Source organism: Trichogramma pretiosum, unplaced genomic scaffold (assembly GCF_000599845.2).
Source record: "Trichogramma pretiosum strain Unisexual culture from Peru unplaced genomic scaffold, Tpre_2.0 scaffold57, whole genome shotgun sequence".
NCBI classification, from domain to species: domain Eukaryota; kingdom Metazoa; phylum Arthropoda; class Insecta; order Hymenoptera; family Trichogrammatidae; genus Trichogramma; species Trichogramma pretiosum.
Window position 1 is genome coordinate 730,406 of NW_019641637.1, and position 27,917 is coordinate 758,322.

At 36.9% G+C, this 27,917-nt stretch overlaps 3 protein-coding genes across 6 annotated transcripts in view; 1 reads left to right on the forward strand and 2 right to left on the reverse strand.

The window, feature by feature from the left end:
* Positions 1 to 728, reverse strand: part of LOC106649544 — a 62,504-nt gene extending 61,776 nt beyond the window's left edge. The window contains exon 1 of the mRNA XM_023459393.1: positions 402 to 728. The gene's annotated coding sequence lies outside the window, so the exon portion shown is untranslated. The remainder of the gene's footprint in view (positions 1 to 401) is intronic.
* Positions 1 to 20,972, forward strand: part of LOC106660083 (E3 ubiquitin-protein ligase TRIM9) — a 54,971-nt gene extending 33,999 nt beyond the window's left edge. For 2 of the 4 annotated variants that reach the window (XM_023459395.1, XM_023459396.1), the window contains 8 exons: positions 14,056 to 14,151; positions 14,725 to 15,118; positions 15,470 to 15,559; positions 17,194 to 17,348; positions 18,341 to 18,479; positions 18,560 to 18,790; positions 18,880 to 19,307; positions 19,497 to 20,972. In XM_023459395.1, coding sequence (XP_023315163.1) covers positions 14,056 to 14,151; positions 14,725 to 15,118; positions 15,470 to 15,559; positions 17,194 to 17,348; positions 18,341 to 18,479; positions 18,560 to 18,790; positions 18,880 to 19,238 — 1,464 coding nt within the window. In that variant the 3' untranslated portion in view covers positions 19,239 to 19,307; positions 19,497 to 20,972. The remainder of the gene's footprint in view (positions 1 to 14,055; positions 14,152 to 14,724; positions 15,119 to 15,469; positions 15,560 to 17,193; positions 17,349 to 18,340; positions 18,480 to 18,559; positions 18,791 to 18,879; positions 19,308 to 19,496) is intronic. The other 2 variants (XM_023459397.1, XM_023459398.1) reach the window with 2 other exon arrangements.
* A 4,611-nt stretch (positions 20,973 to 25,583) lies between these two features.
* LOC106656033 (guanine nucleotide-binding protein-like 1) lies at positions 25,584 to 27,906 on the reverse strand. Its single transcript, XM_014376696.2, has 5 exons — positions 27,651 to 27,906; positions 27,249 to 27,571; positions 26,521 to 27,175; positions 26,010 to 26,447; positions 25,584 to 25,930 (listed from the first exon to the last, which is right to left on the reverse strand). Exons 1-5 carry the CDS (start codon positions 27,742 to 27,744, stop codon positions 25,677 to 25,679), a joined length of 1,764 nt encoding a protein of 587 aa, XP_014232182.1. The 5' UTR covers positions 27,745 to 27,906; the 3' UTR covers positions 25,584 to 25,676.
* Between the last annotated feature and the right edge of the window lie 11 nt (positions 27,907 to 27,917).

The window sequence follows — 27,917 nt, forward strand, 5'->3', positions numbered from 1 at the left end:
TTGACTATTAAGCTTTAATAATCGTTGGAATTTTTTAGAAGAACACCACCGAATACCAAATACGACGCATGAGCTTAAATACGAATCTTTTTTTAGCCGAAAAGAATTCATTAATTAAATTCTTTATCCGCGCATGTGCGCACCCACAGCCTCTACTGCAATTATGAAAATTACTCCTTTCTATATTATTTGACGTTCTTTCATACTTTTTGCCGCATTTCGACTGATGTTTGGTAAAATCGCTTACCTTTTGACTAATTGTCGGAAGCAAAAGATAATAGAACAATTACACAATGACACTGATATTTAAAAAAGATAAAAGAACAAAAGGAAGGGTGTCTTGTACAGACTGAGAAACTTCAAAATAATTTATTATTCAGCTAAATACTCGTAAAACTCACCTATACGGATTTTTTAATTTTTCCCAGCTCGCTGAGCTCTATACGTTAAAATGTTTTGGAGTATGAACAGCAGGCATGCGAATTTGAATGTGCATATCCATCTTGGCAATTTTTGAAATCGCTGACGTGCGTGGGTATGTACGTCGAAATTAAAAATTATTCTACAGTAAGAAGAGTCAGCCGGAGAAAAAATGAACAAACTGAGAGATTAATCCGAGGCGCTTATGGATGAAGAATTGAATATGCAAAAATCGTTATTACAATCGCGCTTGAAATAATAAATAATATCAAGTTTTCACTAACAATTACGGAAAAGATTCATTTTCTCTACAAACGTTATAAATTCAATTTCTTTTATAGAATTAACGAAATGAAAAAAAACTGACGCAAAAGATATCACCGTCTATAGCAAATCTAAACTTTTGCTGAAAGAAAAAGGAGCACGCTTAATTAAATAAGTGCAACACTCGATACCACTTAACTATTTGAACAATCTCTCAAGTTCGATTTAACGAGTAAAACTTGAAATGATATACCTATGTATATAAATTGTAGACTCATGACCCCAAGTGTGTATACACAATACAATCGTCTGATGTGTTTTTTTCTCTTCGATATTACAGTAATGATTATTTTGTCTGTGCGCTCGCATTCTTTAACAGACTCACCTCTTGCTGGCAAATAAATTATTATTTCTGCGCTCCGAGTCCTTGCACAGTTGAGCTAGGTGCTCCTACGAGTAATAGGGGTTGGTATGTCTGATGTAGCTGCAAAAGATTTAAACAAATTCAAGTGTAATATAATTTTCGTGCTTTTGCTGTGTGTACATTTTTTATCCGTCTTTTTAGTGTACTTCATACTTTAAAAGAGATTACGAGTGAGTTCAGTTGGCATGTAAGAAATAAAGATGTACGTGAATTTGTTCAATCTATTGGCCATACATTCACCTTCCTGACCTAGAGAATGCTATTATGCTTCACGTTCCAAGTACTTACGTGAAAATAACCATAAAATCTTACTATTTCTCTGAGTACATAGCTGTAAACTCTTTCCACGCGTTTATAATATTTTGAGAGCTTATTCGAGGAAGAGTAGGTTTTCGCACGTGTTACCCCTAACGAGAGTCTCTCTTTACGTGCCAAAAATGCTTTGGCCGATGCACAGAGTAAAAAAAAGGCAAGCGAGAAAATAAGGGGCGTTACATGCTAGCATAATGCCTGCCACGGTATAAAGCTGGGTTAACGGAGCGCGTGATGTGGGTATTTTTATCGAATGGTGCGCAGGATTTTTTTCGTCTTTATTTTTAACGGCTTTGCTGCCTGTAAATATTTGAGTTGGTGGGTCGATTTTTACGATACCTCGTGCATGACAATTTTTACTCACAAGCTGCGACAATTATTACGCACATTTCCGGCTTGTGCGTTTCTTACGGTTATTCGTAAAAACGCGTGTACGTACGTAACACAGCGCGAAGAAAATGGACGATTTCAGGGGGAAACAGTAGTTCGCAGCTAGCATAGCTGAAAAGTTTCGAGTACCTCTTGGCCCGGAGGGTGCGTTAGAGCTACGAGAAAGCTATACTAAAATATTCCCTCGTCCCGCAGTCGTGCATCCGTGCTAGAATTTGCCTCTGGCCATGATCCGATGGCAGTTTTTCTCTCTATCGGTCCAACTCTCGGGATAAAGTTATACCGATATAGTTGAGTAGAATTTCGATACGGTTTCCGATGTACCTGCGAGGAAAAAGATACAAACAATTTGTTGCTCACAAACTTCAGTTTACTATCTCTAATAACATTAAATATAAAAAAGAAATAATTTTTCAAATTTCTATCGAACGTTTAATAACACAAGGATGTAATTTTTTTATTGCGGGTTGGTGTCTATTTAGTTTTTCAAAAGATTTCGCTAAATGTTTTTTGAATTATTTCTCAAAATTACTCGAAGAGGCTTAACTTTTAAGCAGTTGAAAAAGTAAAAGTAATACAAAAAATATCGATTTATTTGATTGCTTTGGATCGATTATTGCTTCTTGTCTGACGCTTCAATCGTTCAAGTTTTTAATATTATTAAACATGATATTTCGTAGGTTTTTACAGATTTTTCATAATAAATAAATTATTATTTAAGATCATTCAATTCACATCATTCAATCGTTGATTAGTCAAATTAAAGAAGATTTTTCAGAAATTGGTAAAGTCGGTTTGATTTCATCTTTGCCGAGGAACTTAAACTTGCAGCAAATACTGTTTATTTTATTTTTTAATTTGAAATGTCACGTTATTGAAGATTTGCACTTTTAAAATACAGATCACTTCACTTTTTTGTATTTTACCCTTTATAGGAACTACTGTGCGAGACACTGCTGGAATGATGACTGGAACTTGAACTGTGACTGGAAATTGAAGTGTGACTAGAACTTAAACTGTGACTTGAACTTAAACTGTGACTGGAAGTTGAACTGTGACTGGAACTGTAGTTGGGATGATTGACTTTATTACTGTTCCAAGCGATGGACGATACAAATTTGTGACCACTATGAGTACCGTACGAACTACTAATGTAAGAAGTAGACCAAGGTCGATTTTCGAAACATTTGAAAACGATTATAAGGACTGTCACTGGGACGAGAATGCGAAAGCATATCAAAATTAATGGTAGTTATTTATTTTTATGTGTTACTCAAATATTCACAAAGTAACTGGTGGACTTTGAAAGATATTGAATTGTTTAATACGGATATTCGTCTTTACTATGCCGTAAATTAAGTATCGTAGTCAATCTCAATTAATAAGAGGAGGTAAAGGCTAGTCTACTTCACATCACTTGAGACGTCATACGATGTATTGATTATGAAAAGATTTTCAGGGGCCCCCAAAAAGATAATTTTTTATTGTACATGAGAAATGAATCAACGTATTGAACTACGTGTGACAAACCACACAAGTTTTATATCGTTACGTTATCTTACATTTATGATATCATTCATATGCGAAGTGTGACCGGGTATTTACAATATGATATACATGTATACTAATTATGCGTATACGAGTACATTCCACGAGTTTTAATATTTATGTTAAACTCCACAATATTTGTGTAAAAACTTGTGTAAAAAATAGAGTACCCTATAAGCCCCACCTTGCCGTACATAGTATATCGGAATCGACCATTTAATGTAGCGATCAGTAATGAAAAAAAACCAAAATGTTCGGCGACAGTCAATCCTATATGTTAGAAGATATACTCTGGTAATAATACTTAATATTTTCGGCAACGTTACTTCGTACTGCTTATATCAATTGAATTGAACAACAGCCTAAAAAAATCGGCCAATCCGATCGCGAATAGCTGGGTTACAAAAAGGCGACTCTCATTGAACGGTGCTATTCTCTATGTATTAATCGATAAACTTTTCTGTGGTTTTTTTTCGATTGAATATTTTTTTACCAACTGAGGGAAGCTCTTGATTTTATTTATTTTTAAAATGTTGTTAATATTTTAAATGATTTTGTTTAAATGAGCTTGGAAAAAAAAATTTAGAAAATTTCATTGACAATGGATTTTAATATAAAGAAATCTACTACTAAGAACATTTTTATTGATACTGTTAATGAGCAGATTAACTCCTTTGAATGTAACTTGCTATAACATGATCCATTGGTATTATCGATACTGTAGAGATAAATTTTAATGATGGTATTAAAAAATAATTATCGATGAATTACTTTTTTCATAAAAATCGTATTAAACTGCGCATAAATATTTTTTTTACTCGAAATATTTTGATTGAGTAAAGATCATTGCTTTCAATTACAAATACTTATCACAATTTTCAAACCATCTCAGTGAAGTTACTTTTTCAACTGTATTCCATTGTATCTAAACACATTATTTTTAAGAATCAAATTGACTATAACATTAATACCCGAACGAGAGTATCTTAATAGTAAAAAAAATTACAGTGTTTCGAATAATTATTATTATTATTATTATTATTATTAGAAATGTTTGGTGTAAGTTGTGCTTTATATTTTTACAACCTTAACATGATTATTGAAATTAACAAAAGTAGCATGAATAGATATAAAAATTGTCAAGTTATTTAGAATTCGAATAATTTTAGTCAATATTTGTTCCCGATTTTTTTAAATTATTTTTATCAGTGGTAAAAGTACTGAATACCACGTCATTCACAGAATATATTTGTACACATATTTATACACGTCATAATTGAAAATCTTTTCTCTGAAAGAGAGGTGATATCGATATTGAACTTATCACTTATTTTACATTAAGTTTAAAGTTTTAAGATTTTTTTCTACACTCATTTAAACATCCTATAAAACGAAAGTTGTTCATCCACGGTGAGTTGGTTTTGGACGCGGATGTGGTCGACTTGGTCGCACTGGAGGACGACTCGGCACAGGGTGTCTCGAAGGTGGAAGATGACTCGGTACAGGGTGTCTCGAAGGTGCAGGATGACTCGGCACAGGGTGATTCGATGGCGGAACGTATCTCGAAGCTGTAGCAGTTTTCGAAATTGTCGGTCGTATTATAGGTCCTTGGCTTGAACCAGGTTTTCCGCCTGAGATCGATACAGTGGGATGTATATTAATTGCCGGATTGATAACAGTTAGAGGAGGTGTACGACTTGATGAGGCACCTCCTCCTATTGAAAATCCTATGTCCAAATGTGGAACGAAGTGCTGTTTAGTTGTTTCAACAACTATAATAGGTGCACTCCGCTGATTAGTATAAACTACATGTCGAGTCCTGTGTACGACGGCAACGCTGATAGAAATAATCAACACTATAGCAAAAACTACGCACAAAATACAAATTAATCTATTGCGATTCATGGCTACGTTGCGCGAAGCTTGAAATAACACTAACTGAAATTCGAATGATATTTGTGGATTTTTTATATATTACTGAACTCATTTTTGCTATCAGCGTATTATCTTTTCCATATAATCGAACGGACTCCACGTGAATTTTCGTGCGATACAATGGCACTGGTCTTCATTTGCGCAAACGCCGAACGTAGATAACGTCGACTGGCAAGAGGGAGATGTTTATAGTTCGTGCGTGCAATAGACATAAAATTTCGTTGTTTTATAAGATATGTAAATGTCATCGCACGATATCGAAGAAGTTGCTTCTAGTAAATTTACGCAAAAAGAATTTTTTTTTTCCACTACTTATTGCTAAAATTTGTACTCCCCGTGCAAATTTCTCGAGAAAAATGTAAATCAATATCGATAGATTTTGATCTTCCGAATCCAATGGTGTGATTTTTATATGCCGACCAAAATCTCTAAAAAATGCGATCAAAGTTTCCAAAATTAACGCGGGCTTATATGGGAATGCATACAAATTTGAGCTTTTTTTACATTTTACGTAAACAAACCAACTTCCTCCAAGGAATAATTATATTCAAATTTTAGAAAAAGTTCTCTTCTTTACAAAACCGCTCCTCAAAATAGAGGCAGCCGATCATTTTCTTAATACTTTTTGAATTAAAGACGCGAAAACACGACTTTTTCGGCGATAACTTAAACCAGCCCGAACACTCGATTGACTCGCACGTTACCCTTAGAAACCTCCTGAAGATATTAAAAAATTATTGAAAAACGTATTTGAAAATAACTCTTTTTAAAACCCGTTAAGCGTTAATTTGACGGTCTTTTCAAGTATAATATTTTCTTCATTGTAATAATGATGTACACTCTAAAAAATATATTCAAATTTTAAACAAACAAAACCACCAATCTGTCCGTTTAAAAATAAATTTTTTTTTTGTTTTTTAAATTCTTAACTATTCAAAATGAATTTTTCAATAATCAATTCTGTTGAATTTTTCATACTTTATTTTGTTTTGCAGTATTCGGATTTTTGATATTTTAAGATTTAAATTCTTTGCTATCTTGGAATTCTAAATATTTCAGAATAATTTGGAAAATTTGCAGTTGTACTTTAGATCTTTGTTAGAAATTTTCAGAGACATCGGTATCCTTAAAGTATAAATCAATTTTAAAATGGAATTTTTCTCCTTGTCTTTAACAACGGGCTATTTTAACTCAAAGAACTCTTGCGATTTCATTTACTACATAAAAATGTAAGAAATTTCATGAAATAAACACGTATTCTTCCTTAAATATTTATGTATTATACGCTGTGATCACCACAATCGCATGTTTTAGTGCTGCATGCCTATTTTCTTCCTGTATTCTCAGGATAACAACATCTCGAATCGAGCACGCATAAAGTCGTGCAGGCGCGCATCAAGGTAACACTAGTAGCCGTTCAGTAGTCAGGTTACTTTTCTTCTCTCGACATGGTGAGCCTTTTTTTCTTCTTTGCATTCAACTCTTATGTCACAGGGTCATTCACTCTCACCGCGTGTCATGTAAACGTTCTAAAATCCACTCGTATAAAAAGATTTTTTGACCAAATTTCTACTCATTAAATAACAGCGTGAACTGACTTTGCTCGAGTTCAGTAGAGTATTTGTACATTGTGTGTGTATCTATGTGGGCAAACGAGTGCGCAAGCAACAACACTATCAGTGCATGTGAAATTGTGCAAATGCTCTGAAAACCTCGAAAATTTCGCTCTTGAGTATTATACCACGGGCGCGCCCGGGCGTGGTGATTTGTGAATTCGTACATGATACACGAACTTTAATGCTTAACTGAACCTGTTGTTTAGGAGTGTGAAAATGACGTTCTAAACGAGAAAATTTGCGGAAATGTTAACTACGAGCTTTATGAATTGTGCGGTTCGCACCTGTCCACGACTGTTGAGAATTACCTCATCTTCTTTCACATTCATCACGTTCACTTACATTTATGAGCAGGATCGAATATTCTGGGCCGCTGTTTCAAGTGGCTCACATCCGGATGATGAAAAAAAAGAGTACACAAATTGGTAATCGAGCCAGGAAAAGGGATGTGCTCTTTCATCCTGCAAAAATGATTTCCAAAAGTAAACGTAAGAAATATGATTTATTCATTTTTTCGCAGCAAGGAAAAAAAACGTGAGATATAGATTCCACATAATACACAGTCTGATTTTATTGTGAAAATTGAAACGTTGAAGGCTCGCTCGTTTAGGCATTTTCCTTTGTGCTTTATGCATTGATTCGTACATACCGATATATAAGTCGCTTCTATCGCTTAGAACCTATCAAATATTTATCCTTTGCTGCAGCGAAAAGCTCTCGAGAAAATATTATTCCGTCACAAAGCCTAAAAATCGAATCATACTCGCCACGCGGCAACAGAGACTACAAGAGAACACTTATTTCACCTTTGCCGCAGATTTATCTCGTCTCGAAGCTCTTATGTTACGCTACATTGGTCTTTTCACTAAATTTCGAGCTTTTTTCATCCGATAAAAGTAGCTACTGCCTGCAATTTATCGATTGTGCTTCTTTTACTTTTTTTGTACTTAACAACGCAACTCTGACATATTTTACCTGCGTAATAGCAATTTGCTCGGATCGACAAAAAAATGGATTTACTTGCAATATTAAAATCTTCGAATAGTTGAAGCGATTTTTATGTTTCATAGAGCATAATAATGAAAATGAATACATAAACTAAACTAACGCATCAAAAATACATCTTCTGACCTGGAAGCCAAAAATATTATCCTACATTTAATCAATTTGTGTACCAAGCATTAAATTCACCAAATGTTATTTTTAAGCTAAATTTTTCAAAGGTGAATGAAAATGTGCAGCCAATGAGTTCGATATTATACTTTTTTTTGTGCTCAGGTCTAAATATAATCATGACTGAATAATTTGAGTTTCGATGCACAGATAAAAGATAAATACCCATTATTAAAATCGTGATATGAGTCAACAAATAACGAGTACAAGTGAGTTTTACATTAATCAGAATTTTTTGAAAATTTTAGCTAAAATCCCAAGTGACCGATGTATAAAATATGAACATAGATGGTAGTGACACATCGGAAAATATCATAATGTCGAGATTACACACTCGCTACGAGTGCACGCGCGTATGACAGTATACATAGGATTCAGTAGCAGCGCGATTAGAATGTATATAAAGCAGTAAAAGCTTTTACTGTCGGGGAAAAAAAACTTAATACGCAATTCTTGTTTGTTTTAAAAAAGAAGTAGTGTTAATGAGCGAACGAAAAATATAATTTAATGGCATTACATTTCATTATAGCGCATACATCCATAATGAGGATATTTCGAAAAATATTTTTCCTTTTTTCTGTGTGCACAAACTTGTTAAATCACCAAATGAGAAAACTTTTCGTGCGAATTATTATATCCGAAAGTCCGCTAGTTCATTAATATGCACAGAAGACAATTTTTTCATACAGATTGTAATAATGCGTTCGAGGTCACGAAACTGAGCTGTTTTTTACAAAGTTATAAGTCGAACTTGTGATCGAAAAATCGAACTATGATTATAATGTATTCTTCGATACATAGACCCTTGATCCCAACTACCACGTTTCAGAGAAGAAAGACTTGAGCATGTAGAGGTTTGATTGTAGTACAGTTTACCAAAGAAAAAATACGTCAAAATTGAAATATGTGAAAAAATTGACGGGTTTGAAAAGTTGCAATAGTCAAAGAAAGATTTCAATATTTTCTATCGTGTCTGTTGTGACAACTCGATCATTTTGGATATTTTGTTTTTAAAATAACAAATTCATGTAATTGGCCGGAAAGCCAATACATTGGTGCACCACTTAGCCTAATATGATCGATCAATGATTAAAGTTACCTTTTATGCCAGTTTTCTATGGATGGTATGACCTCTGAAATTCCGGCCCTCTAGAGGTTAAAAAGATAAGGTTAATAAAAAAGGCAAGTACACTGTTGCTTGCCATTACAATATTTTCTTGTTTTAAGTAAGGCTGTTTTTGTCACTTGCAAAACTCCGACCGAGTGAGTGAAAACGAGCTCAGAGACTTCTGAAGTGTCACTTGGGCTAGCAGCTCTACCTTTTCAAGTTCAAGACGCACTTCAATACCCCCCTCCCTCTCTCTCTCATTTTTCTTGCTTACATCTTCTCCAATCTACTTTGGCTGGTGCGTAATGAACTAGCGGAAACTATTTTAGAACTTAGGATACCAGAATTGTTTTGTCTGAGCCTGCCGACGGTGTTAACCTTCATTTACCCCATTCTGTTTCATTCATTCGTGTTTGTATAATGGTACTGAAGCGTCTGCGCAGCTAAAGTTTTCCTCGAGTCCATTTTATAAGAAAATACGCGTGACTAGAATTTCGATCAAAGCAGATGGACAAACTTTACACTTACAAGTTGGAAAATGCAGTTAATCTGTTTCTTTGCAGCAAATTAACAAACTAATGATTACAGAAACAATACAGTGCAAGTCTCTTCTTCAAATGAGTGTATTAATAATCAAGACTAAGGACGTCGTTAGGTGTGGGAATTCACCCTCGCAAAAATATGCATCGTAAGCGCAGATAACGCGCTCACACAGTGACAGCAACGGTAGCATCCTCAATTGGAACAAAGGGAAATTTCGTAGGAATTACCTCGTTTCCCCTGGAGAGCGACGGTAAATCGAATGCGGCGCTACGCCTATAACAAAGTTCGCTTGGTTTAAGGGTCAAACACGCGCTGGTGAATGTGTATACATACGAGGTCGATTTCTGATGGCCCATGTATGCGAGTATGTAATCGTCGATTATCAGGCATCGCGCGAGTTTTGTGTGCGTCGCTGGTATTAGCCAACAACTAGCGAAGTTCAGGAATTAGGCTTAAAGTTTGGCTTGCTCTGACGCACGGATCGAGCACCGAAGTACCAACGATCCTCTCTGCATACGCACGCTTTTATTACGCAAAATTCTAAAAGCCCGTCAATTTTACTTTTTTTACTACAATTACTGTTTGCATAAATACTTTTTTAATTCCTCGGTGCTATATCTTGAGTACACTGTACAGTAAATTGATCCCACGTTCACGTTACTCGACAGGTGCTTGAGTTTTTCGTGTCGTCTTGGGAACGATAAAAATACTCGCTAAGGGTGGACGTGTAAAGATACAAAAAATACGCTCACACGTGAAAGGACAACAGTATTATATAGTCGAACGTTTATACGACGGACGCAAAGTGTGAATTTGATCAGTGGAAAATCGAATATCCTCTGTGAATTTTCTCGAAATGTTTTGCTAGAATGAGAATCTACGGAGCGCAATATTTTCCCGATGTTTGCTCGAGAATTATCGCGCATTGATGACTATTTATTTTGTCTCAGTCGTTTTTAAAAACAGCGCGAAAAAAATCAAACAGCGATTTCACGACGACGTTTTGACTTTTCACTTGCATTACATAAATGCAAGTAAAAAAAAAACATCCTTGTATGGAGTTCATCCACCCGGCTGTACTTTCTAGCATCGTTTTGCAATATCGTCCTCGGTGGCGGGATGATAAAAGTAAAAAAAACCGACGATCGAACGAAACTTTATGAGAGTATCGTAGTGGGACTCGGGCTGAACACGCAATAGTACGTACGTTTGGCTTCCAGCTACAGATATATATTTGCACGAAAGAAGAAACAAAAAATTTTTTTCCAACTTGACTTTTAATGCATTTTTATCACAACTTTTTTTCTATCTATCCTACGAGATATCCGAGGGGTTAGGGCACGAGACACGATAGGTCGCTCATCACAGTAAGCCCATTGTTTTCGCTAGTGTCATGTGTAAGCGCGCGGCCGAGCAGATTTGTGAAACGACGCGAAACGAAATTTTATGGTCTCAGTTGGCGTTGATTGATATTTCCTCGATATAGATAATAGATGTAGAGTCGTCGTAACTTTGTTCAACTTTTTTGCAGCTTATTTTTCTCGCGTGTATGATACTTTGGGAGGAAAGATTGCAGCGCGCTCCACAAAGTCCATTTTTCCGAGGGCTTGAAAATACCTATAGATAATCCTGATATCCTCGGAGCGTCAGTAACTCTATACGAGCTGAACGTCGCAATAGTGTGTGTGCGCGTGCGATAGGTACAATATAAGCTTCTTAGGTAAACGATAACACGCCGAGCGCGTAGAAGCAGAAATAGTCTTGAGACGAGATAACATCGGCCGTGCGTAGGTATATAGGCTCTGACGTTGTTATGTACGCACACGTGGATTTCTCCAGCTTATGTTTTGCCGATCAACAAACTGTATATTGGTCTTGTCCATGTTGGGTCTGCATATCTGTGTGTATGTTAGAATCCGACTAGATAGATATAAACTATATAGGTATATATACAATGTATAATACGTTCGTTGTGTTATGATTTGATTACTGCATTTACTTGTGCAGTATGCATAGCTACGCCTTCGACCTGTATTTAGTAAAACTACATTAAAACTGTTGGAGTATAAATTTGACTCTTATAATGAGCTTAGCAGAAGCTGCAAGCTTCAATTTAATGCAAGCAGAGTCGTAAATGTGCCTACCTTCACTGACACATATTCAAACTGTATTACGTACATACTTATTCAGTCAACCGTACCCGAGTACATTGCCGTAAAAGCTTTAAATGTCACTAAAGTCGAGCTTTTAAAACTAACGAGTCTTAACTATGTTGATTGATAATAACAAGTTCTTTCGTCGGCGTAGCGAAAAAAGCTCGATGAATAATCCAAGAGCTTGCGCAGTGTTTTGTATAGCTCATGTATATCTAGCTATGTGCCGCACGCAAAAACTGAGTCTGATCTTAACCGCCGTACATATAAGAAGATATTCCCAGGGCTCAGCGATTCAAGACAAAGACAAAGATACTCCATATTCGGAAAGAGGCAGAGAGGGGTGGCAGTGGAAAAGCAGAGAAAGCGAGAGAGAACTTGAAGTTTCGCGAGCTGCGACTGGCTGATAAGGGCGCACACGAAGCTTTAGTTGGCTCGCGACAGGAATACATAACGGCAAGACAGCTGGTGCCATCCCCTCAAAATGAATTCACAGGAATATTCACAGACGCGACAGTTGTGCGAAAGTGTCCTAGACAGACAGGTATACCAGTCGGGCGGTCGAGAAGCTGTGACCGCTGCTGATCGTTATTAGGACGCCACTGTTCAGCGACCGTCTTTTGGCTATTTGCAATGACAATTTGTTACGTAATTTGTACAAAATCTCGTTTTCAGAAGAATTGTAAATTGGACTATTGCTTTAGAATTGATTACGTATCGTTGAAAAATTTGAACAAACAAGAGATTATTTATGATCCGTTTCTGAAAAATTCATGTATTGAATTTTTTGATGAAAATGTCAAATCCAAATAGGTCAAAGCCTAATAGATAAAAATAAGGATGTTAATCTTCGAATTGTATAAAATTTTTGTCTCAATCTGTTATTTGCACAAACGTACGTAAAAAAATGAAGAAAAGCAGACATAGCAAATTAATCTGCTATGCAATTGCAGCCAAAATTCTGCCACGTTATGCACGTGTAATATCCATAGCAAGCATCGCAAAAATCTTGCGTAGAGTGTGTGCGTAAACAAAGTCAATGCCATCAAAAACTACCAACTAACGTTTAATTTATTTCATTCGAACTCAAGACTTCATTTCAAACAATTTACTACTGCGTTAGCTTAACATTAAAAAGTATTTAAATTTAAATTTTATGCTATCAGTGACTAATATTTGCGTGAACAATCAATAATTCTATTAAAGTAATGTTATTTGAATGAAAAATTTAATTAAAATTTAATTACACTGTAGGATGTAATGTAGAATGCTTAGATCACAAGGCTGATTATATGCTAAGTATTCTTACAAGATTTAGTTTTTCTTATCAACCGAATAAAACTAATTTCGGTTTCAGAAGCCCAAATAATGATAATTAAAGATGTAGTTGAAAAAGTGCTAAATTTTCTAATTTTCTAAATTAAAGCTTGAAACGCTTACATTTTATTGCTGAATTTAATAAGCAAATCAGATCTGTTGCAAAGTTTTACATGCAGACTAGGGTTAATTTTTAAACAGTCAGTGGATTTATTATACCGGCTAATTCTGATCACTATGATACCACCGATCGCGGAATTTTTTTTCTCGCACATATCAATCACTGAAAAAAAATATGCACGTCCGCATTTTTCTACATGCGTTGCAAGCAACAACATGACAAAACAAAACTTTCATCTCCTAAAGGTATACAAATTTTTGTCACGCGCTCACGCCAATCTTGATGGCACCTATGGCTGTGCTACAGAAATACGCGAAAACCTTTTTTCGTCGTTTTATTACACACGAAGTTTTGTATAAAACGAAACTCGAAGCGCGTGCGCTTTTTTATTTTCAGAGTTTCTTTTATTGCAGTCGAGTTATATCTCAACGTTTACCATGCATTCATACGCTGCTTCTAGTTTATCTATTGAATTTTTTATTTTTCTAAAATAGGCTTGAATTTTTCAAAATAACTCGCAGTTATATGGGGATATATTATACATGATGTCACGTAGAAAATATTCTGATTATACGGCGTGTTGCCTGTGAACATACAGAGTATGCAGGTCTGCACATTTTATGCATCATAATGAATCTGTTTTCCGAACCGATGTAGAATTATTTGAATGAAACTTTTCGTTACTCTTCCATTTTAAATGATGATTTTATTTTTCACTTTTATTATTTCAGACCGAACTTTCGCAAAATCTTCAACAGTTGTCAGAAAGAGCGCGTTCGACAACGGAGTTCATTCAGAGACTTAAAAGAATGACAGATAAAGTGCACGTGAGTATTGTTCTTTCTTTCTTACTTTTTTAAATTACTCTCCGCAAAACTTTCTGTTCTGTGTGTTACATTCAATGTTAACTAGAAAAAACCAACTTATAAGATTCTCATTCTAAAACTATACATCAAGTGATATTGTAATTATACAAAAAAATAAATCTCGAATATCTTGATGAATTCGATAAATTTTTATTGCTCCCAAGAAAAGGTTTTGTAATAATTGCGATGTAACAGTTAATATCTTTGTTACGATATGATTGTTTAAAAAAACTTTTATGATGATATTTTTACCGTCTGGTTTTTACCTCTCAAATAGAAAAGGTTGGTTATACATAAAGAGGTAGGATTTTATAAGAGCACTTTGGGCAATGAAGAAGGGTAATTAATGCTTCAGGTTAAATGGATAGTCCTCGGTCAAGGGATTACCGAGCTGACGATCAAAAAATTGATGAATTAGATGGATGAGAGGAAATTGAACTTCTTAGTAGGATCGAGAAATATTGCCTCTATAAGCAATTCGTTGGTAATTAATCATTGTAGAATCTCAAGGTTTTTTTCTGCTTGTATTCGCAGGAAGAGTGCATCTCTCTGGAAGAAGACGTAGAGGAACGCATAAATGCTCTGATAACTCAGCTACAATCGCGGAAAATGCGCTTGGTCGAGGCGGCGCGGCAGACTCGCGAGGCCCGAGTGCGTCTTCTACGAGAGCAAGTGTCGCGCTGCGCCAGCCATCTACAAACCACCACGGGTTTGCTGACCTTCTGCATCGAGGCGCTGAAGGAGACGGACAGCGCAGCTTTCTTACAGATCGGCGGTATGCTGGCGATGCGCGCCGCCGCGGCCGCCGGCTCCTGGGGTGGCGCCGAGGGTGTTCAGGAAATTGCCAGACTGCCGCTGCTCGATCTGACGCTCGACGACAAGCCCGTCAGAAGAGCCATCGATCAGCTGACTTTTGTACAGATGAAACGTAAGTATGTTGCTTGACTTTGCTTTCCCACATTGGAGAGAGGCCATTGTATAAGGATTAACCCGATGGAGTTGTGTAGAGTTGAGTTGAGTTGAGTTGGGTTTGACAAAGCTAATCAATTATACTAATGTATCGCTAATCTCAAAGGTCTTTTGTTCTATAAGAGATTCGAATCGTATGTCGGCTTTGTTTAACCTAATGCTCGGACAATTTGTAACGCTCGATACTGTCGGCTGACTCGAATTTCTCAAGAACAAAAGCACGTAATCACTCGTCATGTTGTCATCAACAAACCTGCTTTATAATCCAAAACATACTAACACGACGTACATGCTAATGTAAAAACTTAAGAATCGATGATGACTGATCGAACGGGCTTCATTTTTGCAACTACTACGGACGCAGCAGCGATGGAAGGAGAGGAACCTTATCCTACAACAGGTAAACAATAACAAAAAACCAACGGACCAAACTGCATCTCATCCTGAAAATTTTGTTCGTTTCTAATGTTATTTCGTAGACGTGGCACGTTGTCTGTCGCGTGCCGTACATACATCAGCCGGCACGTTAATCGTCAACAACATGACGGATTTTCGCCCGCGAGTGTGCACGCGTGTATACATGGCCCAAAGGATTAATTAGATTCACACTCGCGCGCGAACGTCGTCGTGTTAAGAGCTTTCGTCATGGTTATAAGAGCTTTAAAGCTTGCTACGCGCGAAACTACGAGCGAGAGATGTGTCATCCGGAAATTAGGCTCTTAAAAATTTTCGAGGATTAACCATCGCTAAGATGTAACGAAATCTCGTACCTTTTTTTGCTCGTTCACGTGGTTGTTAAAAATTCCATTTGATTCTGCTTTTACGTTTCAACGTTGTACAAATGACGAATGGACAATTTGCGGACGTAATAAAAAAGAAGTCACATGCACACTTCGGTTTGTTCAATGACGGTTTGTTCGGTTTGTTTAATTAGCTAAAAAGCTCGCTGCGCTCATCGTTTACCTGAGTTTGATTATGTTCATGAATGTTCGTATATAAATGAGTGTTTTAATTAATTGCTTCTGCGTAAAAATATTTTTTATTATAGTCGTAGCTTTTGCTTTTCCGTAACTTCATTTGCTTTGTAATGAGTAGACATTTCATTATTCTCCTATTCTTAACTAACATTATTTTATTTCACATTTCATACATATTATATAATTATGAGTCTCGATTCGTTAGCGTCGATACCGTCAACTCGGTTTAACAGTTACTCCTTAAAATAATGAGAAATCACTCATATGACGCCACTCCCACAATCTGTATGTACTCATAAAAGCAATGGATAGGATGGGTCTGTTCTTGGCCGAGTACTTCTATATAAATAGAGTAGATTCGCAAAGATCCAATCAATTTGCTTTTGCCATCGACGACGACGACGACGAGCTTGTCTCTCTCCTCCCGAATAAGCTACATCATCCCTGTAGGCGCGCGCCTCTTGCTCGCGCTACACCCTTGACTTTTACGAGTGCAATGCTCTTTGGCTTATCGATCGTTTTGCCTACTGCGTGCATATATACCCCCTTCCCTGTTCTCAACGCTTATATTACTCGTAATTCAATATACTCCTTCTATAAATGCATCCGAAATGTGCACGCTCGTTCGCAATATTGGCAAAAATTGATACTTCAACTTTTAACCCAAATTCGTACACACGTTTTGCTTGACGCCAGATGCTTTATTCCTTCGAAAACTATTACAAAGCTTCAACAGTTTGCTGACGTGCATACGTGTGGTACGAAAGGATAGACGTACATGCGGGACGAACACAACTCGCGACTCGAAGAGTAAGCGAAAACCGCGTGGCTTCGGAATGTCCCAGTGGTCGAGAGAGACTTATTACGTATACGAACTTTATCGTGCTGGTCAATAATGTAAGGTCATGCCTTAGGAGCGTTTATTTCACCGAATAAATGTCCGGCTGAATAGATTTATTATTTTCTTTTCATTTCGAATCGAGACTCGACAAAAAAAAGTGGGCGTACAAAAAAATAATTCTGAATCTTTGTCTTTCGTTGAACGAAAAAAAAACAGCTCCAGGAGCACCATTGCTCATAGCCGAGGAATGCAGTGCCGAGAACAACAGCGTTACCGTAGCATGGCAAGCTCCACACGTACCGGGACAGCGGGGACCTGCTATCGAAGGTTATTTGCTCGAACTTGACGATGGATGCGGGGGAGAATTTAGGGTAAGTTAATGAAACTTTTTTAATGTAAGTTAATGAAATATTTTCAAGAAATTATAATTTTTACGTGGGAGATAAAATTGTGATTGTTGATTTTATCGAATCGAAATATCTTAGTGAACGATGCTTTTTTACTATACTACACATCATGTGGATGTATGAATTATATAAACATTGAAATTCAAAGAAAACAAAAAAAATTCGAACCAGCCATTGCGGTGAAGCCACAAAGTAAAATCAAGTGACTGTCTTTTTTCACGTCTACTCGGTTTAGCCTCCTCTACTCCTAATTCCACGACGGTATTACACATGCAACGGAGAAATTTATAGATCCTATATAAGCGGGAGTGACGGCTACGATGCGTAAGAGCCTCGACTCTCACTCGCGCGCATCAGCCAAGAGTCCATTGAGCAAACTATACAGACTATATACAGTCATCTTGATAGCAAAGTGTCTCTAGCTCTTTAACGTTAATAAATCAGATGGAATTGAGAGAGGGAAGAGAGGGCGGTGAAAGGCCTGGAAAAGGGAGTAAGGGAGAGAGTAAGAGCAAGCGGGAGAGAGCGACTATACGTAAGAATTTATTTACGACACTGGCGCCAGTTTATGAATTCATAAAGCGTGCGTATACATTATATACACGTACTGCAAGACTTTTTTAAAATCATTATTAAATTTTTCCCTTTTAGCTGCTATATACATATACATATACATTCGAGTATTAAAAATTACATCTTATTTGCAAGGGTGTCTGCTTGCAAGATGCGCCGCGCGTCTTTATACTAGCGATGTGATATTAAATTCAAAGAAGTCATAAAAAAAGGAGATATCTCGTTGTTTGCTCATATTATACAAGCACGAGCGTCTCGCCAACAAGAAAGAGTATTTACCCAGGCGCAGAGTGCATTAAAAGCCGCACGTGTATATTTTATATGTACTTTTAAGGCGCGCGGCTTGTTTATAAGCGAGAAAAAAACGCCCGAAATGTTTTCAGGAAGTCTACTGCGGCAGAGAGACCATCTGCACGGTCGACGGTCTGCACTTCAATTCGCTGTACAACGCCAGGGTACGGGCCTTCAACAGCGCCGGCGAGGGTGAATATTCCGAGCTCATCGGCCTGCAGACGGCCGAAGGTAAGCTATCGCACCGTAAATTCGCATCTACGCCTATGGCTTCGCATGTATAAATGATGGTTTTGCTCGTTCATGCGCAGTGGCTTGGTTCTCGTGGGCACTGAGCGCGCCGGGTGTACCTCAAGAGATCTCTATGTCGGAAGACTGCATGAGCGCGGCCTGCGAGGGCTACGAGCATCGGGTCGTCCTGTCGAACGTTGGATTTTCTCGAGGCATTCATTACTGGGAGATCAGCATCGATCGCTATCACAGCGATACCGATCCGGCCTTTGGGATCGCGCGAGCCGACGTGTCTCGCGATCAGATGCTCGGTGAGTATTTACTTTCATTTTGCTGATCGAGCAGCCGCATCGGCAAGCGACATTGGCCCTTCGATCACTATAAAATGCCATTTTTCCAGGCAAAGACGATCGCGGCTGGAGCATGTATATCGATCGTCAGCGCTCGTGGTTCATGCACGCTGGTATGCACGCTCAACGCACAGACGGTGGCATACAGCAAGGCGCCACCGTGGGCCTTCTGTTGGACCTCGAGCACACGCATACCTTGCGATTTTTCGTCAACGATCAAGCCCAGGGTGGTATAGCCTTTCGCGACCTCTACGGGGTCTTTTATCCGGCTTGCAGCTTGAACCGCGGCGTCACCGTCACTCTGCACACGGCCTTGGAGGTACCGCGACACCTGCTCATTCAGACCAGCAACGGAATCGAGCATCAGATCGACGACTCTTATGTGGTCGGCGACGTGCTTCAGAGCTAGGGGTACCTCAACGTGCTGAGGAAGGGATTGATTTTTCAACAGGAATTACTGCAGATACCCATCTCTTTTGTAAGTACTTCTGTTGTGCCGCTTACGTGGATAAATATATCGACGAGTATGCACGATTTTAAGACGGTGAATATTTTATTAGCGAGGGACGATGCACTGACTCCACCATTCATTTCGCAGCCGCGTACGCGCATATTTTGCACGTAAAACTATTGATTAACGAGTTTCCATTTTAATTTGCCTCCGCAGGGTCACGAACGTTTCAAGGAGCTGAGTGAATTGGCCCAGGTACAGACTCTCGAAAGAATTGTAGAGGAGAACGATATCTGCGCCTAGTCTGTGTTTCAGCGAAACCCGTCAAATCTTCGGTCTCGTATATTGCCATAATGAAGAACGTGATTATTAATGAATTATAAGTAAAGCGTATAAACCACCGATTGACTATTTTTCACATTTCCTGTACTTATACTTATGAGTGTCTTAAACGGAAATTACTTAGATGTTACTTATTAAAATAATATACATTAGCGATAATCCCAAGTATTATAGACGCAAGATTAATATATAAACTTATATTTAACTGATGTTTTTTGATGTGTATCGATAGGAAGGTTCATGCGAATTACGAGCTTTTATAGTATAAGAACATGTGAGAAAAAAGTATTTATTAGATAGACGATGTATCGACTTTAAACTTTTATTCGTCGTTAAAGAGTTGAAGAATCGATACTACTGTGCAAGTACATACCCTTCATAGAATTTATACAATGGAAATTATATTAAATATATTAACGAATTGAAAATTAATATCGAAAGATATCATATCGACTGTCGTAAATGTCATTTTTCATGTAAGTATTAAATTTCCACGATAAAGTAATGGTGAAACCCTTGCCTTTTTCTAAAATCTACTCACAATAAAAAGTCAAAGTATATCGAATAAGTTTTACAATTTGATATGCATTTTTCTATACGGAAAAAACCTTTAATTTAGATTCTGAACGAAAGTTAACGCTTTATATTTGAGATGTTTTGGGGAAGTATGAATGAAACTGTGTGCGAAACGTGATATATCATTTATTGTGATATTAAAAATGTTTTGCATTATATGAAATCTGCCTGTAGAGTTATAATAAAGCTGAAGATACACTACGTCGAAATTTTTGTAATCATTCAATGAGAAATGTAAGTCATTATCATATAAAAATTAAATTAAATTATGAATAATGTAAATAGAGAGCTTGATGCAAACCTATAAAATTTTCTTCCAAAAACCGTAAATTTAAATCTTGCCAATATCGAGCACCCACGAGCACATATCACGAGAAAAAAGTACCCGCACACAAGAGTAAATGTAATAAGCGAATAAAATACGAAACCTTGGTACGTATATATTATATAGCGTAGAGTGTAGTATATGCAATATATTTAAGTGTAACTATGTGTAGCAACGCGCAGCGAGAAGTCTCATCTTACGCACATACGCATACTCATACGCATTTATGTTTAAGGGATGATGATACGAGCTTACTGCATCAATGCTCTTATGAACACATTGTACATAAATGTAAATATATATATATTTATAAATACGTTATACCGATCGTTTGAATGTCCTGAGTGCAAGAGCCTATGAGCGCGTGTATAACGTTTCGTACATTGTATACATATAACACATACTGTATTCTGTATCCGACCAATAAAACGTATGATTATACGCCTCTATATGTACTTATGTTTTATTTACTATTGTTATTGTTGAACGAGAGAACTAGATGCAGACAATAAGTTTCTAGCTGACTATACCAATTGCTTGGAGGATATATCTCGAGCGACGTGCTTTTGTTGAGCCCCGAAGATTGCGCTGTTAAGAAACTCATATACACACTTGCAAGAGTGTCTATAACTGTTTATTGCGCAACTACCTGCGTTTGGCTCTTATCATTTTCATTGTTTCGTAAATAATACGCATGTATCATCCTTTTTACTTTCCTTCCCTCTTTCTATTCTCGAGATTCTTATTTTACACGAAAAAATAAATTTTAAAGACAGTTTCGATATGCTTTTTTTCTATCAGTACGTAACAAGTCATTAATTGGACCTAAGGCAAGTTAATTTCAGCATTGATTTTTGCCCGTTTGCGTGTGAAAATAATCAAAAACTCGGATAGTTGGTAAAACAGGAGAATCGCGCGCGTGCGGCCTTCAGGACTTTGTACGCGTCAAAAGTTTAGATCCCGGAGGTGTGTATAATTGCTATACCTTTGCACGTGCGCCTCCTCGTACGTGTTCGCCAAGTTCATTAGAATGTAACAACGAATTTTGGGAAAGGGCTAAAGGGAAGGGCCGAATGTAATTTAAACATAAATTTTTGTTAATTTTTTCTTTTGCAAGAAAAACACTCGAGTTTGGATGGGTTGAAGGAGCCCGGCTGACGCCGCTGGCGTTTCTGCGAGATACCGAGGGGTATCGCACGCGCGGGCACTTAACCCTGGGGCTCAGCTGTACACGCCATAGCTAGCATATATATCGGGGTAAGTATATAGGCAGGTAGGAAGGGAAAGTTTGCGGACTTGCGTATACATTATGTGCGCGAGTGAGCGTGATCATTGCGATTATATAGAGAGACGCGTCGCTACTGGCATGCGAGCATTATCTATATACAAAGGTGAGATCAAAGCGGAAACTCATGTAACGATCGGTTACGCGTCATTATCGCCATTAAAAAAGCCGAAAAGTTTCAGAAAGCTGCTTGGAAAAGTTTTGAGCTAGCGTCGAGTGTACATCGTGCCGGCGCGCTTAGACAGGCGCGAGGGTGTATCGTGGCTCGAGTTTAGCATGAGTCTGTAGCAAAGTGTCGCAGGACCCGATCATCGCCTATAACGTTTGCGTTGACGTTTAAGCATATACGAGTTAACGAAGCGCAGCTCTTGGCTGGCAGCTCTCATCTCTATGTTCTCTCTCTCTCTCTCTCTCTCTCTGCTTCTGATGTTTTGATTAAAAGCCTTTGCAGCTCTGCAATCGCACCAGTACGTTCACGCGTACCTACGTTCCTCTGCACACATTGCTTGCGATGACGTTTGACTGAACTTTCGAGTGACTCCCTTGCGCGCTATTTATTAATTAAGAAAAATCAGCCAGTAGCTCGGGCCGAGCTTCGTTAAGCATAACCGATTCACCGCGTAAATAGTCCAATTGTCGGTCGGCGACTCGCTTAAGTCTTTCTAGACAATGGCACTTGTATAAAACAGGCCCACCCCAGGTGAAAAATATGACAAAAGATCTTAAATAAGTTCCTATACGAGATCACACATATGATCGTACACAAGATCTTGTGCAAGATCTGGCCTACGATAATCGACACAAGATCTTATATAAGTTCTTGTGTCAGATCGTATGTTAGAACTTATATGCTTTGATATTTCAGAATCCTAATGATTTTCATACCTGACGGAGGAGGTGTACCAAGAATTACTTTAAGATGGTTCATTAAGTAATAAAGTATGGAAATGTATATTAAATAATAACAAATTATCAGATTTTTAATCGAGGAATTATTTTATTTTCAAGTTTCAAAAATGATTACATTTTTAAGTGCAACCTAACATAGATAGGTTTATTATTAAACATTTTCTACATCTAATTGACCAAGAAAACTCTAGGTTTTTTACGAATCAACTTACAGCTGGTTTTCACAAAATACACTTAAAAAACATATTTGATCTGATGATAGTCGAAGATGAAAAATAACCTAAGAACGGGTGTAGCACCTGAAACATGAATTTTATGACAAATTACCACTTTCTTGGTGAATTCGTGTATGTGTATTTATGTATCTATTATATTAGTATTAGAATAATAAGGTTATTTTGTTTATTAACTACATTACAAATCACTCATCTTATAAAGATGCTACAATCCGGCTCTGCTGCGACACTGCTTCTGTTGCAACTGCTTCTGCTGTTTCTTCAATTTTTTCACGAAAATCACTTGCTACGGTCGACGCCACGCAGGTTAGCGTGCGCCGTACGCAGCAGCGCTCTGTCTCTCGTTTGTAACCGACAATTACCAAATTATTCACGCCAATAACAGCATAACAGCGATCTTAAAAGTGTTTCCAAATATAAATAATATATTTCACATCAATTTTTAACTGGTTTAGAATATATATTCTAGTGTGAATAGTTTGGTATTTATCGGTCACTGACCAGAGATAGAACGCTGTCATCTGCGTGGCGTCGACCGTAGCAAGTGATTTTCGTGAAAAAATTGAAGAAACAGCAGAAGCAGTTGCAACAGAAGCAGTGTCGCAGCAGAGCCGGATTGTAGCATCTTTATAAGATAAGTGATTTGTAATGTAGTTAATAAACAAAATAACTTTATTATTCTAATACTAATATAATACATGCATAAATACACATACATGAATTCACCAAGAAAGTGGTAATTTTTCATAAAATTCATGTTTCAGGTGCTACTACACCCGTTCTTAGGTTATTTTTCATCTTCGACTATCATCAGATCAAATATGTTTTTTAAGTGTATTTTGTGAAAACCAGCTGTAAGTTGATTCGTAAAAAAACCTAGAGTTTTCTTGGTCAATTAGACGTAGAAAATGTTTAATAATAAACCTATCTATGTTAGGTCGCACTTAAAAATGTAATCATTTTTGAAACTTGAAAATAAAATAATTCCTCGATTAAAAATCTGATAATTTGTTATTATTTAATATACATTTCCATACTTTATTACTTAATGAACAATCTTAAAGTAATTCTTGGTACACCTCCTCCGTCAGGTATGAAAATTATTAGGATTCTTAAATATCAAAGTATATAAGTTCTAACATACGATCTGACACAAGAACTTATATAAGATCTTGTGTCGATTATCGTAGGCCAGATCTTGCACAAGATCTTGCGTACGATCATATGTGTGATCTCGTATAGGTACTTATTTAAGATCTTTTGTCATATTCTTCACCTGGGACGCGCGTGCAAGCTCACTTCTCTATGAATAGATTTCCATAAAGGATCAAAAGCTCCCGGGCAGACATCGTGCGTATATAAGTTCGAGCCCCGAGAGTCTATGGTATTAATCAAAGCCAACGACAAGTGAGCCAACGTTGACTAACCAAGTTCTAACTGTATTTATGCCGTATACTTCTATAATAATAACACAATTCACTCATATCTTTATGAATGAGATAATACGACTAAAGCTGTTGAATTAATCCATAATATATTGACTAAAACAATCGACTACTTCCTCGGCCGAACGAGTGGCGTCGAAGCTCATTTTTGCAACAAGCTGCCGCTCGCAAGATTCTCTATTATATTATTTGCTCTCGTGACTTCTCCGATTTAACTCGCCCTTAACAGACTATAACGATTATTTTTTCTCATAAAAGCTCCGATTGTACGTGGCAATTAAAAAATAACATTTAGTCTTCTCCAATCTTGCTAATTCAATCTCTTTCTTTCTTTCTCCCTTCCTTCGTCGGATTGCGGGCAATTTTTCCTCTCCAACTACCAGAGTTCGACAACGTTTACTTTTCCAATATTTTTTTACCCTTTTTTCCTGTCTCGAGAAATAATAAACTTGTCGAGTGCTGCACTTAAAAATAGACCACGTACATACTGTAACCGACTTATCTCGCTTATTGATTATCGATAAAAAAAAATAATAAGACATTTATACTTAATCGCAAGGCTCGAATAAAAAAGAGGTGCACAAATGTACGGTTGAGGTTTGAACAAAACAGAGGACTCATTTTCGAGCACTTAGTCGGCTGTCGGGATGTTTGTGCGCAAGACGACGTATAGGATGTCTTTTATGCTATATTAATGTGTCTGGCGCACCATAGACACATAACGCGTACAAGAGCCCATCAGTCTGATGGCTTCTACTTAGCTGACTTGCTTTTCATTACACCCATATAATACACGTTGTCCTGAACACCGTAATATCGTGCGGGTCCAAGACAGCTATATACGTCATAATTAAAATTTTTCGAATTATTACAAAGCTTTATGCGTAATTATGCAAACTTTTAACGGATAAAATTAGAAAAGAAGGAAGATTTAATAATTTCGTTTGTGCACTCGAGCGGGCCTGTTCGACGAGTCTCGACGCGAAACGATGCAACTCGCTTTGACTGCCGCAAGGCGCATTATGCTTAGCTGTTAAACCACTTGCAAGGTAAACTTCGCAGGAAGAAGCCTTGAGGTCTCTTCTGTACATAGTCGAGTCTCTGTTATGATTTTTCACTTCAAGTCTTGTCACTGTTGTTAAGTATCAAGTTATGCTCAAACGCAAGCGTTTATAGTAAACATATATATTTTACGAAAGATAAATACAGTATTTTGAATCATAATAAAAACAAAGCTACAGTGTGAATAACAGAAAAAATGGATGCGTTCTTAAGATATTACATTTCTTCGTCTAGCAGTTGAAATTTGTTTTCCCACTTAGGTGCGATTTCTTCCTCATCGGATGATTCGTCTTTAGAGTCACCTGAGTTATCTTTTTCGGATGTTTCTTGTTCTTCGTTTGTCTCGGCATCATCTTCGTCGGATTCTGAAAGAGAATCGAGCTTTTCCTGATAATAATGATCTTCTTCCGTGCGCATTCGCGCTTGAATCCATTGAACGATTTCAACATCCGGATGAGTTTCCCAGGTTTCTGCGGATTATATAGATGCAAATTAATATACAAAAATTTAATGATTGACAAAAAAGTAGTTACGAAAAAATAAAATTACTTTGTTCTTTTGACCATTTTGGTGGATAAGCCAAAACGCAAATCTTCCCTTCTAATGTCATTCTGAGTAAATTATTTGCAGCTCGATAAGAATCCAAACGAGCTGCTTTTGCGGTACGGAAATTTCTTTTAGCTGCCCAGCTGTCACAAATGTCCATGGCTGACCAAATTTCTTCACCATCCACAAAATCGTCGTCTTCGTGATGGAGTTTAAGAAGTTTCGGTAAATCTATTCTTTCGGCAATGAACTTGATTGTTGAGTACGGCTCGCGAACTTGAGCAATTGGAAATGAACCCATGAGTATTTGAAAGGGTTTGGGAACCGTTGATGGAAATACCAGACCAGGACAATCACAAAGACAAACGTTTTTGGTTAGATAAATTGTTTGAAAATGTTTGGTATGACCCGGGGTTCGAGATACACTAACAACTTTTTTTCCTATAAAAATGTTAACAAGATTAGATTGATTGCTTAAGTTTGCGTTTTTTAAATGAAATTTGTTATAATTTACCCATTAATGCATTTATGAGAGATGATTTTCCTACATTTGGTGTACCAACACATCCTATTGATAAGACTCCATTTTTATATTTTTCACGCACACAATATCCAGTATCTTTCTTCTCAACTGTAACATTTTCTTTTCTATCAATTTCTTCCATATCCATATCATATTCCAAATGCATTTCTTCTTGAATTTTATTGTGCCAACTGGTTAGATCTACTTGACCATCAACAATTTCTTTGCATTTTTCCATAATTTTTTGAGCTCCTTCAGCTGACATCTTTAGTTTACCTCTTCTCCTTCTTGACTTTAACTTTTTATCTTCATTATTGTCAGTCTGTCTGACATTATATGTTGGAAAAGATGTAAATACTAAAATGTGAAGTTTTGGATATTTTGTTTGGAAATAATGCTGCCAAGCAACAACCAGTGGTGCCGGAGCCAAATCAACTTTGTTAAGAATTAAAATCATATCTTTGCCCAAGTCGTCAGTTATATACTTATATAAGTAAGGCGGAAACATCATAACGGGATATCTGATATCAACAATAATTAATAATATATCTGTAATTTCAATAACTCTCCATAACTGTCTCCAAGTTTCAAGATTCAATTCAAAGTAGCTTACATCAGCTAAGTCTTCCATACTTTTTAAATACTCCTATAAAAATTTATAAAAATTAGAAAAAGTTGTAAAGAAAGTTTTTATAATTATTACAAAAAACTGACTCAACTGTGAAATACTTTTGCTCTCTCATATCTAATTCTTCTTTACTCATACTGAAATCCCATGCAGGGCGTTTCGGCATATCAATACCTTCAGGAAAGTAGTCATCTGAAATTTCTTGCTCCTCAATTGTTTTCACAGTGACTGGCTCCAAAGCTTGTTCCTTACGCTTTTTAAGTTCCAACTGCGACTCTTGGAAAAATTGCAAAGCGTATTTACCTTTGTTTCCTGTATTATCACATGGTTGTTTATTGATTTTTTTAATGCCAGGACCACCAAACTCTGAGGTAAAAGCATTTTCATCATCATCTTGATCTTTACGTTGAGAATCTGAAGAATTCCATTATAAACATTAGTAAATTATATTAAAATGAATGAAAGGACTAATTTTGTTATTCAAAAAAATTACTCAATAAAACGTGAGTTTTTCTCTGCTTTCGAGCTTGTAATTGTTGCTTTTTAGCTTTAGTACTAAAAGGAGTTTTTCTTCTTGCCTGTGGCATCTTTTACGATTTATTGCTATTATCAAATTACTGAAATTTTGATATAGACTCTCCAAAGAACTTCAACTTGATCAACGAACATAAACTATATTTGTTTCTAGAAGCTACGCCCGGCAAACATTCCAAATTCGTTTACATGAAACAGCTGGGCTTTAACCACCAAGTAAAGGGCA

Bases quoted from the DNA above. Each gene is read 5' to 3' on its own strand.
- LOC106656033 (XM_014376696.2), bottom strand. From the start codon at position 27,744: ATGCCACAGGCAAGAAGAAAAACTCCTTTTAGTACTAAAGCTAAAAAG. The intron at 27,176-27,248 runs GTTGAGTCAGTT...AAATTTTTATAG, and splicing joins GAGAGCAAAAGTATTTCACA to GAGTATTTAAAAAGTATGGA. The intron at 26,448-26,520 runs GTAAATTATAAC...ACATTTTTATAG, and splicing joins TCTCATAAATGCATTAATGG to GAAAAAAAGTTGTTAGTGTA.